Raw genomic sequence first — 16,114 nt, forward strand, 5'->3', positions numbered from 1 at the left:
CTTTTCAGAGCCGGCCAAGCGAGCTCTTTTCGTGTGCTCGATTTGACACCGTTGGCCTAGCTTTCGTTATCCTGCGTCGATTCAACCGGCAACGTTGTAACTGCCCTTTACTTTTGTAACGTCATCAGATATTCTCGGAAATAATATCCTCTGGATAACGACTAGAGTACATAAAATCAATAACTGAATAATGGTATACACGTTTTCGGATGTTTCAGGATCTTGTCAAATTGATTCAGATTCAGGTATAGTAAATGTAAATTGCGTCGTTCAAATAACTGTACAAAAAAAGAGCAATGTAATTAGGGACCAACCAAACCAGATCGTGGTAAACGCCAGAGCACCTGTCCTGTTTTGCTGTCATTAAATGCACCTAAACGCCGTCTCCAAAATAACCGCCAATAACCAAACCCAATAATAATGAACACAATTCCCAAAAATCAAATAAAAAGAAGAACTGAAACTTCAAGAAACCAGCCGCCCACCGTTAATGCACAAAAAATGACGAGACAAATGAAAGAGCGTAAAAACAGACAAATGAAATTGTAACTGTAGCGTGTTGATCACCGCCGGTGAAGCAGCGCGTCAATACCCATATCGGGCGACAGGCGGTGGCTGTGGTGGGCCTGCTGCTGTGCTGGGTGGCCATGGTGCTGGTGATGGCCCATGTACGGACTGACCATGGCTGCGCCGCTACCGGTGGATGGGACTGTACCAGCGCCGCCCGAGAAGCCCGTGGAGGTGGCGGTGTAGTAGTCTGGATATGTGGCACCAGGCGAGCCGACCTCCTGCTGGGGCACCACGCTGGGACTGCCCGCCGAGGATGGCACCTGGAGGTGGGAGTAGCTGTGCGAGTGCGAGTGGGAATGTGAATGCGCGTGCCGCCGCGACGGGGCCTGCATGTGGTGCGTCGTCTGCACCGACACCGTGCTGCTGTTGCTGCCGCCCGACACCGACCGGTTGCCGGTACCCACGTTGCTGCCTGTGCTGCCACCTGGAGAGCCATGGCCGTCGATCAAATTGTCACCGCTGCCGGCCTCTCCACCACCACCGCCGCCGCCGACGCCCTCGACACCACTCCCCGCCACAAGGTGCGCGTGGCCGTTGCTGCCGACGACCATGCTGGTGCCGAGCAGGTTCTCGTCGCCGGCATAGGCAGGCAGCCCCCCCACACCGACATACCCCTGCTCGATCCGCAGCCGCCGCGAGGACGACCGCGACACGCCCTGCAGGTTCTTGAGCCCGGCATTCATGCACTTTTGCTCCACCGTCGTCCACTTCTCGCCCGTCCGCTGCGCCAACGGCGTCCACATTTCGCGGCGCATGTGCATGTACTCGCGCGCCAGCTGCTCCATCTTGCGCGCGTCAAAGTCGTTGGTGGCGTTGCGGCGCTCCATCAGGCGCTCGTGGCGCTTGCGGCAGGCGTTGGGGGTCTTGCCGGGGAACTGCATCTGGATCTGTGCCCAGTTTTCGCCGCGCGCGCGGGCCTGGAGGAGGGCGTCGTCGTCTTGCGGGGTCCAGGCACTGGAGGACGCCCGGCCGCTGCCACCGCCGCCCGGGGCGGTAGACTGAACTGAAAAGTTGGCCGAGGCCGAGCGGGCGCCACTTCGCGACATGCGGCGACCGTTGCTGGTGACGACGGTCCCGGGGAGGTTGCCGCCGAGTGTCAAGGGGGGCCCGACGGCAAAGGGTTCTTGCTGCTGGTAGGAGGCAACGGCAGCCATGGCGTTGCTGCCGAGCGTACCGGCCGTCGAGGTCGACACGCCCTCGGGAAGCTGGTCGTAGTAGCCGACGGCACCATTGGTGGAGGCCACGCCTGGGCCAGAAAGGGACCCGATGCGACCGTGATGGTAGTAGGAGGGCATGCCTGCTTGGTGATGATGCGACTCGAGAGAGGAGGGAAGTGCAGTGTAAGACTCGGAGCTAGCACTGGAGGTGCGGCTGAGTCTGCTCATGTCGATGGGACGAGAGTACGAAAGTAAAAAAAAGAATGGAGACAGTGACAAACTGAAAATGTAGAGAATGCAGTAGGTACAGACAGGGAATTTGTAGAGACACGAGTGGAATGAAGTGAGTGGATTGTGTGTGTGCGGTCGCGAGCGAGAGGAAATTAGTGATTATCACTATGACTTGTGTAAGTGAGAGTAATGATACGGAAAATGACTGTGTATATGGAGCGAATTGGGAAAGTAAAAACGCAAAAGACGGTGAAAGAACACTATGTCGGTTCGTATCAAACGAACGACGACGACAAGAAACGAAAGATGAATCGAAAAGTACACGACACACAGACGGACAATGAAGAACAAGAAGCAGAAAGAAAAAAGAACGACGAAAAGAAAGGGTTGATCTTGGTATCTTGAAATGGTCTGACGAAGGAAGAACCAAAAGAAGAAATGGACAAGGCCAGGCCGGCCTTCTTATAAGACAAAATGAACGACGAGACGAGTGGATAAGGTGTATGTGTGAGTGGAACGATATGACACAAACGTACAAAACGGCTAGAGACCAAAAGGCAAAAAGCATAAATCAAAAATAGAGCGCAGGGCCAAGGATGGCGACGGCGTCTAACAAAACGCAGCAGCCGATCGATTGACAGTCGACGACAGACTGCCGGGTAGGACAGGAGCCGCCGAGGGAAGGCTGTGTGAGACAGTCGAGAGGAGTAAATAAACCGAGACAGAGACACACAAAAGAGTGTAGACAGAAGGCGGGCTTGCCACAATGTCGAATGATGTTGCCTTCACAAGCAAGAAAGACGGCCGTAGACTGTGCAGTCCCTTCCAGGCGTCTACAGGACGTGTAGGAGATATTTTTGTGTAGCAGCAGCGCGTGTATTTTTTCTGTTATTTTTAACTCCACAGATATGCACGGCGGAAATGAGGGTATTCCCAGCGGGTGGAAGAGTGATCTGAAACAGCGAGACAGGTAGGGGGACAAGAAAGAAGGAATGGAAAGAAGCAGATGAAACCAGATAGTGTACCCAAACATACGAGTCGACGGCCAACGGGCCTCTGATATTGGCTGGACGGCGTGGAGAGACGTCCAGCCGGTTTGTCTGGTATGTTTATCGGTGGTGTACGTGCAATCTTGGGCGGCTAGATGTTGTTTGGGAGGACCGTGGAGTGGGCCTGGGGAAGGCACAGTAGAAGCAAAAACGAAGCACTGACGAGCTTGAAAGAGCGTGTGAGAGTGTGCAGGGTATCGAGAGAAAAAGGAAAAAAGAAGAAAGAAAAGCATAAGAGTGGCTGGAGAGGCAAAGGAGACGGGGGTACGGGGAAGAGGATGGGCGCCAGATTGGGCGCCTAGCTGTTTTATGTACGATGGAGCTGTAAGTTGGGACGTACGTGAATTTGCAAGAAGGCCAAGAAGGGAAAAGGAAAGAACAAATTCTACTCCATTTCTGGAGAAATCGGGAGATTTCTTGACCGCGGATGGTAGTCTTGGAGACCACCATGCCTTTCACTCTACGGAAAGGTACGGCGTGTTGACGAACATACCAAAAAGGGAAATGTCGTTGAGCAGACGAGGCAGATGTCAGGACGAAAATGTAAAAATAACTAGTGCAATATCGGACTACCATATTAGCTGTGTGTACAGCACCCTTGCTATATTGCAGGAATTTGTTTTCTGAAGACGGGTAGTTGACGACATGCGATCTTGTACGTCAAAGCAATCTAACAGACAGCTCTGAAAGGTCTGCGAGGCGCGCAGGGCAAGCTTGGAAGCCGGCGGCGGCAACAGAAAGGGGAAAATAAATTGGCAGGTTCAAAAATAGCATGGAAAGAAGCCATCCGGGGAAGGACAGGACAAAACGAATGAAAAGATCGGGAAACCAAAGGAAACACACGCGGTAGACGAGCCGTCCACGTTCCAAGAACACTTGTCCGTGGTTGTTCCTGGTTCCTGCAGGCAAGAGACGCGCCAATTTAGATTGCCGCCGGAAACATGATCAGACAGCTCTGTGCTTTGGCTCTTGGGCTCTTGTCTGTTGGCTGTTGGCATTTCTGCAGGAATAGATCCCAAGGCGTCAACAGATCTCGAGGATGTGGCCTGCACGAGGCCTGATAGATGCTGTGTTACGATGTTTGGAGAGAAGCAAAATCGAACATCAAGATGTTTGTATGCCATGTCAATTGCTGGCAAATGGCGTTGCGTGGCGCCGATTGTTCAGGGGTCTTTGAAACAAAACAAATCCACTGTCTGTCCAGCGGCGGTCCACTAAAGCCCACAGCCGTCCACTGTAGCGGCGAGCGGCTAACCCCGACAAAAGCGTCTGAGCGAACGGCATCGACGCCAAGGATGCACAAGCACCAAGCCAAGCACGCGACAGAAAACAGACGATTGAGCCCTCATCCGCTGTGCTTTATTTGGCAAAACTTTGGGGAGAAGAGGACAAAGACTCGAGGGAAACATGAACTGAAAAATGGTATCTAGACTGGGCTCAATTTGCTTGACGTTTTTTGGGTTAATTTGCAATATTTGCCAAAGTGAAAAGAGGCTTTGCGCTGTTCACCCAGCCGCGCTCCCTCTTCTTCAGCGGCTTTCGTTTTTGCGCTGTTTCTATTTATGGCACATCACGTGGAGCGCCCGCCATTGGACAATTTGGACAACGCGAGGAAATTGAGCGTACCGCCAACATGGAAACCCGGAACCGCTGTCAAACATTTACCACCTGCAAAACATCGCGACGTCAATTAGACGCCCGCATCTCTGGCGTCTCGCTTGCCTCTCCCCGCTCTCTTTCTCGACGAGTGCCCGCCTTCTCTGGTCAGGATAGCGTCCTCTCCAGATATTCTTGTCTTGTGAGCTCAGCCACAATGATTGAGTTCGTTGTGTCGAGGTCATGCGCCGGTTATGCCAAGTACTGCACAATTTCAGAAGCCCACGAGACCACACCAACAGCTTTCCTGCGCGATATACATCTAGATGCTCCCCTATGTTTCAGGGACGACAAGCACCGACCAGATCGATTGGTCGGGGCCTGGCCGTGGCCATACGAGACCTTGTTTAACGAGCCGTGGACATGAACATGCCAGCTCGTAGCCGGGTTTAGCGACATACCGCTCACAACACTTTTTATGACATAAGCACCCTGAAATTGCGTGACAAGATTCGGAGGTTCTTGTAATCTGCCACGGGGACGTGGCATCGCGGTCGCTCCTTCTGCTTTCGTCTTCTCGAACAAGGTCCGCAAAGCGCTCGGGAAGCAGGAGCGGGCCAGGCCTAGCGGCCGCAGCTTCGTATGAACGACAAGCCAAGTGCCACAATGTCGTTCATAAATCCCACGATGGCTCTCATAAACGACAATCGAGTACCGTGTGCTTCTGTTGTTTAGTCGGACAAAGTAAACAAACTCCGCATGCCCGGCGCGTCGAAGAAATCGGATTTAGCGTCTGACGGTTTGCTGCTGACGCTTGTAAGTGCCTGTGATTTCCGATTTTGGTTGGTGGATTGTAGCACTACATGCGCCCAAACCTAACCTGGTATAAGTCCGTTGGAAGATATCATGTCGGCGGCCAACAAAAGCATAAAATCGGCAGTGGAAGCGACGAAACGAGGAACATCGATTGGCGATGGCGAGGCTGGACATGCCCACCCTTTTATGTGGTGCCTCGCGGTCTGCACTCGGTTCTTATCTTCAAAAACGGAAGTGCAATTCGCACATCAGCTTTTGTCACCGTTTCTCGACCAGTGTTGTGGTGCAAAACGCATGACGGTATTGATTGTCCTTACTTGATGGGATGGTGTCTGCCGAAAGGCCAAGAAAACGGCAAGAATAAATGAAGGATCGTCCGAAACGGGCACGGACAGATATGTACGGAGTTGGGGGAAAACCGCCGAAATCTGCAGGCCGTGTCTTGGCAGATTTACCAGGGACCCTTCTTTTTTTTTTTTTTGTTCATTGTCGGAGCGTCCCCGTTCGTTTCTCCATCTCGACACAACGTGGAGAGAGTTGTCGACCGGACCATGAAGGGATTACAAATGAAGCCTGACGTGTGAGCAGAATGTTCTCATGAGCATTTCTCAATATGTCTACTGTGCATTCACAAGACGAGCCGGCAATGCTATCCGGCCGGTGGAAAACCAAGTGTCTCCAAATCCCTGGACACACGAAAAGTGCGATAGAGGAACAGAACGGTTGCCATACCCCAGAGAAGGCCCGATATCCTCTCCACTTGTCCTCCGCCTTCTCCTCACCCTTTTGACTTTTGCCGCAATGGAGGAAAGTCTTCTCCGTATGTTTCGTTCTTTCTAGCTTCTTAGCGCCGGTTCTCGATTTCGATTCACCCCCAGCACTCCCCCATTTACCCCATTCTCGACTCTCCATCTTTCATTTAGCCTGAAGTGAACCAGCCCCCACTTCACGACTGCCGTCATCCAAACCGCCACGAGGCAACATCACCCGAAGAAAACTGTCTGACTGTGTCTCATGATTGGACACTCCAGGAGTCTTCTCCAGTGGCCACCGTTAAATCGCCGAAAGTTGACTTTTGCCGGGGGGCAATTGCCCAGTCTTTCATTCCTTCTCTCCGACAGTCTCGCCGTTTTGACTTTGACGGTGTGCAGTGCCGTATTGCCGCTACAACAAGCCACAAATGCATCCCGTTGTTGCTCGTACCAGACTTGCGTTGTGTCTGGTAGCATAATCTTTCACCTCCACGCAACTAAGAAACGGAACGGAACAGAAAACCTTCATTTTAGTCCTTTCTAATTTTTTTTGCTTGCTTTCTTCGTTTATCGAATGCCCATCCGAGATCGATCGCGTTGGCTGAAAGGCTAGTCAAAAATGGAATAATCGAAACGCCACAAAGACAAAAAATCTCCTTTGCTTCGTTCCTTAGCCTTTCTTGGCAGCTTTCAATCTTGGCATGCCGACTGCTGGGTTTCATGGAACGACGACTCATGTTTAATGCTCCAGTCGTTCGTAGCGGCCGTCTTTCGTTACTCCAATTGAAACTTTCACTTTTGGCGTTGCATTGAGGTCCGGGTAATGGCAAGGAGGCCTTACCACAGAAGAAGAGGAAAAGAAGGCCAATAATAAGAGCAACTCTAGCCCCACTGCCACGGAGTTTGTTGTCTTCGGATAATCATACCTCGTAGTTCGCCATCAACTTTAAGGTGTGTCGGCCGTTTTGGACATTTTTTAGTCCCCAGTCGACCTCGTCTGCAATTTACCCGGCAAACTGGGCACCGAAATGAGGTGCCTAATGACATTGACTGGTAGTCGTTCTCCGTACTGACTCCAAATGATCGCCATTTATCCCGTATCCTGGTCTAGTGTCTCGTCGTTTTGTTCCCCTCTCCAACATAAGACTGCAGCCTTCTTCGGTCCGCTGTGGATCCATTTCACGTGCGCTCGCAAGCGACTACTTTTCGTGTTTGTTCTTGCGCCGTTGTCATGTTCTCACGTCGCCAATATCTGTGACGGACTCTGTGTGCTGAAGAAGCGAGTATCAAAGCATTTTGAACCTGTAGACATGTAAACACCAACAACGCAGGACGCAACATATTCTTCCCGTGCACCGCTTCCGTCTTTGTAGCACTCGCTGTTCCACGCCGGCGACCCAAAGACAATCTACGTCCCATATTGAGGTACATGGGATCATCGCCAGGACCTGCATGCGCCGGAACGACACCGTCTCCATGTGGTAGGATGCCAGGCCATTGACACCCACCCGTGCCACGTTGACCGAGAGTGGTGGACTGTAAAAACAAATCAACCGCCTAGTCTAAACGACGGGCGCCTTAAAATTAATGAAAAAAGAAGCTTTCATCCTTGTCGCGTACCGCGTATACAGACTTCGTATACATCAACCAAGGTCACCTCATCCCGGCCGCGTGCATGGATCGCCGTTTCTGGTCCTCCCGTCCCGTTTTTTATTCTTTTATTATTTACGGTTTTATTAGTGTGTTCGTCTTCTTAGCCGTAATCACACCCTCCCATTCGCACCCTTCGACCGTTTTGGCCGTCCTTGTCCTCGAGTCACCTCGCTTCCGTTCATCCAGAGACTCCCAGAGTTCGGGTCCTCGCCCACTTCCCCTCAAACGAGCTGGACCCATCCTTTTCCCCAACTTATAATAAAGCTGTCCAAGCTGTCTCTCTTTGCCTTTTTTTCCTTTCTCCCGTTCTTGCTTCTCTGTTTTCGCCTCTTTGCTGTGACTGGAACAACTTCCTCCCATTGTCTCTTGGCGCTCTTCGTTTTTCTCAACCTGTGTTACGGCCTTGGCTCTTGGACATTTGTTGCCATCACCCACACCCATCGACCCCACGTTCAACTTCGTGTCATATCCCCGTCCTCAACATGGTCGGCGGCGGCGGCGATTCCGGCGGCTTCTACGATGCGGCCCTGACGCGCCGGCAGGCCCTCATGGGCGCCAGCGGTGCGCGTGCGCTGCTCAAGAACTTCCGTGTCTTTGCGATTGCGGCGTTTGCCTGCATTGGCGGTGTCCTGTACGGCTACAACCAGGGCATGTTCTCGGGCGTTCTCGCCATGCCCGCGTTCCAGCAGCGTACGTCGTCACTTCCCTCATATCATCATCATATACGTTTGTGTTGTCTGCTGCAGAGTGCTAACGACAAGTAGACATGGGCGAATATGACCCGTTTGACCCGAATGCGGACCAGACCAAGAAGGGCTGGCTGACGTCTATCCTCGAGCTGGGCGCCTGGGTCGGCACGCTGCTGTCCGGCTTCCTGGCGGAGACGCTGTCGCGCAAATACGGCATCCTGGTGGCGTGCTCCGTGTTCATGCTGGGCGTCGTCATCCAGGTCACGGGCATCAAGGCCGGCTACCAGTCGATCCTGGCGGGCCGCTTCATCACGGGTATGGGCGTCGGCAGCATGGCCATGATTGTCCCCATCTACAACTCCGAGGTCGCGCCGCCCGAGGTGCGCGGCGCCCTCGTCGCCACGCAGCAGCTGGCCATCACGTTCGGCATCATGATCAGCTTTTGGATCGACTACGGGACGAACCACATCGGCGGCACGGAGCTGGGCCACCAGACGGACGCGGCGTGGCTGGTGCCGATTTGCCTGCAGCTGGCGCCGGCGCTGGTGCTGTTCATCGGGATGCTCTTCATGCCCTTCAGCCCCCGTTGGCTCGTGCACCATGGCCGCGAAGACGAGGCGCGCAAGGTGCTGTCGAACCTGCGCGGGCTGCCGGCGGACCACGAGCTGGTGGAGCTCGAGTTCCTCGAGATCAAGGCGCAGTCGCAGTTTGAGAAGCGCACCGTCGCCGAGCACTTCCCCCACCTGCGGCAGCCGACGGCCTGGAACACGTTCAAGCTGGAGTTTGTGGCCGTCGCCGCGCTCTTCAAGACCAAGAGCATGCTCAAGCGTGTGGCCGTGGCGACCATTACCATGTTCTTCCAGCAGTGGACGGGTATCAACGCTGTTTTGTAAGACCCCTCTTTCGTCCCTGCCCTCTCAACCCAACAGAGTATTCCTTGTGGCCTCCGAGTGTCCTGACTAACCTCGTCTCTCTAGGTACTACGCCCCTACCATCTTCCAGCAGCTCGGCCTCAGCGGCACCACGACGTCCCTCCTGGCCACCGGCGTCGTCGGCATCGTCATGTTCGTCGCCACCATTCCCAGCGTGCTCTGGATCGACCGCATCGGCCGCAAGCCGGTCCTCACCATCGGCGCCATCGGCATGGCCACCTGCCACATCATCATTGCTGTCATTGTCGCCAAGGACGACAACCGCTGGAAGACCGAGGCGGGCGCCGGCTGGGCGGCCGTCGTCATGGTCTGGCTGTTTGTCATCCACTTTGGCTACTCCTGGGGCCCCTGCGCCTGGATCATCGTCGCCGAGATCTGGCCGCTGTCGTCGCGTCCGTACGGCGTGTCGCTCGGTGCGTCCAGCAACTGGATGAACAACTTCATTGTCGGCCAGGTTACGCCGGACATGCTGACGGGCATCACCTACGGCACCTACATCCTGTTTGGCCTTCTGACGTACATGGGCGCGGCCTTTGTCTGGTTCTTTGTGCCCGAGACGAAGCGCCTGACGCTCGAGGAGATGGACATCATCTTCGGCTCCGAGGGCACGTCGCAGGCCGACTTTGAGCGCATGGAGGAGATCAACCGGGAGATTGGCCTCACGGCGATTCTCCACAACGGCAGCCCGGGCGAGGCAGCCGTCAAGTCCACCGAGCCCGGCCCAGCCGTGGTGTCTGAGAAGGAGGATGCGGCGACATATGCATAGACCAGATGGCTGTGCTATGTTTTGTGTGCGTCGTATGTCGCGTGTCTTGTGTGGGGAGGACGATGGCCATGAGCGGTATCCGGTGATGAGAGGAGACGAAGACGAGGACGAGGACGCGATCACGCTGCGGCACACCGAGGGCGACAGCCACAATGCCCGACAAAAATCAAAACTACTTGATATCCAATATCCCGTATTTGTTTATTTTTCACTTGACCCCAAATGCCCCTTAATTTTAGTTGTTGATAAAATTTAATATACCAGATTGCATGATGGGACAGCATCAAGCGACATAGAAGACAATGCAAGGTGGTCAAAAGACTCTGAACTCTTGTCTCAAGATAAGGTAGGGCTGGACGCTTTGGTGGGAGTCCTACACAGATCCAGCGCCTATGCTCGGCGCCTTTAAGCACTCCGTCCTGCATCTTTCGAAAAGGGCAACCGAAACAGAATGCCCCACAAAACGTGACAGGAGATAACGGGCGGGAAACCTGGGGAGGACTGGAGTAGTTGTAGGACCGGAACCCACCGACAAGCTGTCACATATACGCGATGCACACAATATGTCCTTGACTATCGCGGCCCATTTCATGTAAGTACATCGTACACGCAAGTTTCTTTAAAACGGCCAAGCACGTTGTCATTTGTTTCTTTTTTTTGGTTTCATTGTTTATCGTTCATGCCCTTTGATACCATGGACCCGGGACAGCCGCCGATCAAAGTGTGGCAACGCGCTGCATGGCATGGCATGTCCAAGCTTTGTTTCAGAATGCCATGTGCGTCGAAGCTGACATTGCGAATACTCTTCGTCGTTGTTGACGAGATTCGCTGTTGGGACACATACACGAGATCGGCAGGGCCCGATGCCGTATAGGCCAACCGTTGGCAAGGGACTTCGACGGCTTTTGGCTGCTGTTACGACTCGCCCCGAATACGACCTATCCTGCGTTGTATGAGACGATAGCAGAAAAATAAGGACTTGTGTATCTCGGTATCTTACAACATAAGCCTGCGACGTACGAATGTACTACTCCAGAGTCACTAGTAGGTGCAGATATGTGGAGACGGGGACAGGGCCCAGACCAAGTCGAGTCCAAGGCACGCAGCTGTGTCGTATTGTGGACATTTGGCGCAATCTCAAGCCAGCCGGAAAGGGAAGCTCGGAAAACGGCCACCGAAAGGGAGTGGAATCTTATGAACATACGTCGTACCGGGAAAAGCTGGGAGGCATGTCGTGTGAGGAAAGGAAGCTGAAACGAAGGACATTGCCTATGTGAATGTGCAGAACCTACATTTTTGTGTAATATGCACATAACGGGAAAGGTCAAAAAGGGGCTATTAAAACAGGTCACTATATTCGACCGACTATCACAGAGGTAAAGGCCATAGAACTGCAGTTACAAATCACATTTGTGGAGAAGAAAAAAAGAACGAAAAGAAAAGAAACAGTACTACAGACTCTTTCTTCCTGCCGCAATAATAAGATAGCACGTCGCAACGAATGGATCGAGGCTGCTCTTGCAGTCACGAAAATACAAACACGCCAGCAGAGCCGGAACCAGGGTAATGCATTGTACGTGTGAAGCAAACAACGGCATTGCCGAGAGGTGGGTAGAATACCGGGCAAATGGCGGTTCGTTGATGGGTGGTCGCCGGCAGGCAGAGATATACAGTGGGGGCAGTCAAGCTCGGGACCAAGAGAGGTACTGCAGTTCTCACTCATATCCCGGCATGAAAAGGTATCCCCCACGATGCTGATGTCCAATGGCGGGGATGCCACTTCGGCCGAAGACACTGTCTTGGGTTATCCCGCGCATGCGTGTATAACGCCCTGCATCTTGTTATCGCATAGGTCGTTGGACCAAGATAAAGGCAGTCCTAAACACAGGCATTGTTAAGCAATATTTTGTTTCGACTTTTGACTCGATAATCAGACGGTAGCTGTCAGTGGTCGTGTGGCTTGCCCGTTCCAGCTGATGATAAGCGTGAAGAAGGTAACTGACAGGGGTGGCCTTAATGGTAGACTGAAAGGGGGGTGGAGTGAGACTGAGAGGAATAAAACTGCCCGATAGCAGAGAGCATCGTATTTGCTTGTTCGACGGCACATCCAGCTGCGTGAAATGTTGACGACATGGCGAAAGCGTGAACGGGCCAGATGTTTGCGTACCGACGAGGACAATAATGCGTAGCCAAGATGTTATGGGGCCAATGGGAAAGGCACGGACACGATGAAGAAACGACGACAGGACCGTCGACGGCAGAGTTCCGACGCAAATTCAACACAATCAACCTTGTTGACAGCTCCCAATCTCAATGCCAACGCGAGCTCAGTTATCCTCGATCAGCCAGGCTCTGGATTGTTTTCTTGAGAAGCCATGCGGACTGCCAAGGCGAACGCTGTCTCTTTCGAGCCTTGACCCGTTTGGCTGAATTATGTCGTACTGATATATCTTGGAAACAAAAAACTGGACCGGCCGACAGCAAACCAATGAGTTGGGGAAGGAATCGTCGGCCTGGGCTAACCACAGGACGCAATTCATCAACTGTTTGTTACTACCCCCCTGAGGCTGATAACAACCGATGCTGTGATTGGCTCAGATGGTGATGTAGATACGGGAAAAGAGAAAGATCAGCCGCCCACCAGCATAAGAAAGCTGGAAAGGGAAATCAGACCTATGAATTACAAAGTCAAACGAAACAACAGACGGAGAGGGGAGAAGAGGAGGAACGAATTTAGAGAAGGAAAAAAAGACATTCAATGAGTGAGAATGGCTGCACTTGAGCCGCAGTTCTGCACAGAAAGCAATGAGAATACAGGCACGCTTACGATACAAGCGCACATTTACTTACACGGCACGAGATCTGCTTGATCGCTCGGCGGTTACAGGGTACAAGTCCCTCAGCCCTCAACCGTCGACAGGATCGAGTAAACGACTTTGTAAATGAGCGCAATCAGAACAAACACGGCGTGGGCCTGTTGGTGACGACGGGGCTCGCAGGTCACGTCTAGGCCCGTTCCAAGTCGAGATGCTGGAAACCAGCGGGTGCCAAACCCCAAAGAACACCTAGGAACTGTCAACTTACACCCACACTCCGTACCGAAGCTTCTTATCGGTACGCCCCCTGGCCGCCCGCTATGGCCCACCACGACTCGACCATCACCAACCCCATCCTTTTTGACTTTGCCCTCGTTGACGGCGGATTCGCCTAAGTCTCCACCCATCCATAACTACCTTGCATATCCGCTTGCTGCATGTTGTAGATGCCAGAGCTATTCTGCGGATGTCGTACGCCGTGCGACGTGCATGGACAGAGATACGGCGTCAGCCTGTCTCTGGTTGGCCTGCCATAGCTGTGCAACCCGTTGCAGCCAAATCAGTGGCGAGAGACGAAAAGGGAGACAAAATAAGCCAAGTGCAAAGTAGAACTTCCTGGACTCGGTCGTACCAGGGATCCCCAGCCATTGACAGACGGGAGATGGCCACCAGATGAGATAAAGAAGAATGCTCTCTGTATCGGGATCAGCAGCGAGACCACGCAAGCCGGGGTGAACTGGTATAAAACGAGGCCGTCCTGCCACGTTGAGATCTCCACTGTCGACCTGTCACTGTCGACCCGTCGACTGTGTCATCCGTGTGATGTGTGTTCACCCTCTTTTTTCCACTGATTTCTTGCCCTCTTTTCTCCACTCTCCACAATGAAGACACCGTCGTCGAGCGCCATCAAGGCGCGCTTCACGTCGCTCAGCGCGTGGGAGCTGCCCAAGGAGGACAGCGCCATTGCGCCGCCCGACGTCTGGACCAACCGCGACATGGACCCCACGCCGGCGTCCGACCAGACCTGGGGCATCTGGAGCATCATGGCCTACTGGGCCACCGACACCATCAACCTGGGCACCTGGGAGACCGCGTCCAGCATCCTGGCCGTCGGCCTGTCGTGGCGCGAGGCCATTCCCTGCATGGTCGTCGGCATCCTGTCCGTCGCCGTCCCCATTGTGCTCAACGGCGCCATCGGCTCCAAGCTGCACATCCCCTTCTCCGTCATCTCCACCTCGTCCTTTGGCTACTACTTCCGCTACTTCTGCATCGTCTCGCGGTCCGTGCTCGCCATGTTCTGGCTCGGCATCCAAGGCGCCAACGGCGCCCAGTGCATGACCGTGATGCTGACCGCCCTGGCGCCCTCGTACGCGCGCATCCCCAACCACCTGCCGGCCAACGCCGGCATCACCACCATGGGCATGTGCTCGTACTTTTTGTTCTGGATCATCCAGATGCCCCTGCTGCTGATCCACCCCACCAAGATCAAGCCCCTCTTCTGGATCAAGCTGGTGGCTGCCCCCGTCGCCGCCATCGCCACCATGGGCTGGTGCGTCCACAAGGCCGGCGGCGGCGGCGACATCTTCAAGCTCAAGGCCGAGGTGTCCGGCAGCGAATACGCCTACCTGTGGCTCAGCTGCATGACCGCCGTCACCGGCTCGTGGGCCACGCTCGCCGTCAACATCCCCGACTTCACGCGCTACGCCAAGAGCGCCAACGGCCAATTCGTCCAGCTGCCCTTTTTGCCCATCGTCTTTACCGTCTGCGGCCTGCTCGGCATCATCACCACCTCCGCCGTCAAGGTCTTTACCGGCCAGTACCTCTGGAACCCGCTCGACATCATCAGCCTCTGGCTCGACATGGGCCCCGGCGGCCGCTGCGCCGCCTTCTTTGCCGCCCTCGCCTGGTACATTGCCCAGGTCGGCACCAACATCACCGCCAACTCCATCTCCGCCGCCAACGACATGACCGTCCTCTTCCCCCGCTACATCAACATCAAGCGAGGCTGCATGATTGCCGGCGTCATCGCCGGATGGGTCCTCGTGCCCTGGAAGATTATCAGCTCCGCCTCGACCTTTCTGGCCTTTATGGGCGGCTACTCCGTGTTCCTCGGCCCCATGGCCGGCATCATCGCCGCCGATTTCTGGCTCGTCAAGCGCGGCCACATCGACATCCCCGCCCTCTACGATCCCCACGGCCGCTACCGCTTCTTCTTCGGTGTCAACTGGCGCGCCTTTGTCGCCTTTATCGTGCCCGTGTCGCCCCTCCTGCCCGGCCTCGCCGAGAGCATCAGCGGCCCCGCCAAGGTCAAGGTCAGCCAGGGCATCCTGCAGCTGTACGACTTCAACTGGCTGTTTGGCTTTGTCACGTCCATTGTGCTGTACACGGCCCTGAGCTGGGCCGTCCCTGAGCCCAAGACGCTGCTCACGGACACCATCTGGAAGCGTGGCGAGATTGAGGGCGTGCGGGAGTCGGGCAGCGACATTGAGAGCCCGTCGTCGGGCATGGATTCGAGCGGCAAGATGATGAGCGCGGAGGTGAAGTCGGTGCCTATGTAAGATGCTTTGCTGAGATTTAAGATGTTCGTATATGAATGAGAAGTAGATCTGTAGATACCCTAATTTCACAAGGAGAGTGAAGAGAAAATAATGAACTAGTTTTAAATAATTGTGAAACTTGTAAAATTGGACATTAAAAAGGAAAGAAAGGGGAAAAAAAGAAAAGAAATCAAACTGACGGCATAAATACGCGCAAATAAACTACGACAGAGTAAACAAAATAGTAATCGAAATTAAGTAGCCAATAAAAAAGACATCAAGATAAAACCCAATACTGGCACCATCCACGCACAAACCTAGTCAATCCGTGTCAGATTGTACACCAACATCGTCTTCTTGGCGCCACAGTACTCCGTGGTATTGCCTGGGCATGCGACATTGCAGAGAGTCTCGTTCACGGCGCTGCTGTTTCTTGGGTTGAACGTGTCGCCGCACCAGCACTGATCGCCGTTCTCGAGGCCTGCGTACTGGTGGTCCCAGCATGTAGCCAAACACAACTCGACCGACATGGTTGTGCGGTTCTGCACGA

At 54.0% G+C, this 16,114-nt stretch overlaps 4 protein-coding genes across 4 annotated transcripts; 2 read left to right on the plus strand and 2 right to left on the minus strand.

The window, feature by feature from the left end:
* Positions 1-563: 563 nt before the first annotated feature.
* Positions 564-1,955, minus strand: SPSK_09234 (uncharacterized protein; the record flags this gene model as incomplete). The annotated part of the gene is made up of 1 exon (XM_016735810.1): positions 564-1,955. One exon carries the CDS (start codon positions 1,953-1,955, stop codon positions 564-566), a length of 1,392 nt encoding a protein of 463 aa, XP_016587682.1.
* A 6,351-nt stretch (positions 1,956-8,306) lies between these two features.
* Positions 8,307-10,211, plus strand: SPSK_08856 (uncharacterized protein; the record flags this gene model as incomplete). The annotated part of the gene is made up of 3 exons (XM_016735442.1): positions 8,307-8,514; positions 8,589-9,402; positions 9,491-10,211. 3 exons carry the CDS (start codon positions 8,307-8,309, stop codon positions 10,209-10,211), a joined length of 1,743 nt encoding a protein of 580 aa, XP_016587683.1.
* A 3,697-nt stretch (positions 10,212-13,908) lies between these two features.
* On the plus strand, positions 13,909-15,585 carry SPSK_09018 (nucleobase:cation symporter-1, NCS1 family; the record flags this gene model as incomplete). The annotated part of the gene is made up of 1 exon (XM_016735599.1): positions 13,909-15,585. The coding sequence occupies one exon, from the start codon at positions 13,909-13,911 to the stop codon at positions 15,583-15,585; it is 1,677 nt and encodes a 558-aa protein (XP_016587684.1).
* Positions 15,586-15,881: 296 nt separating this feature from the next.
* SPSK_10950 (uncharacterized protein) lies at positions 15,882-16,094 on the minus strand (the record flags this gene model as incomplete). The annotated part of the gene is made up of 1 exon (XM_016737179.1): positions 15,882-16,094. One exon carries the CDS (start codon positions 16,092-16,094, stop codon positions 15,882-15,884), a length of 213 nt encoding a protein of 70 aa, XP_016587685.1.
* Positions 16,095-16,114: the final 20 nt, after the last annotated feature.

This window comes from Sporothrix schenckii, assembly GCF_000961545.1.
Source record: "Sporothrix schenckii 1099-18 chromosome Unknown Cont44, whole genome shotgun sequence".
NCBI lineage: Eukaryota > Fungi > Ascomycota > Sordariomycetes > Ophiostomatales > Ophiostomataceae > Sporothrix > Sporothrix schenckii.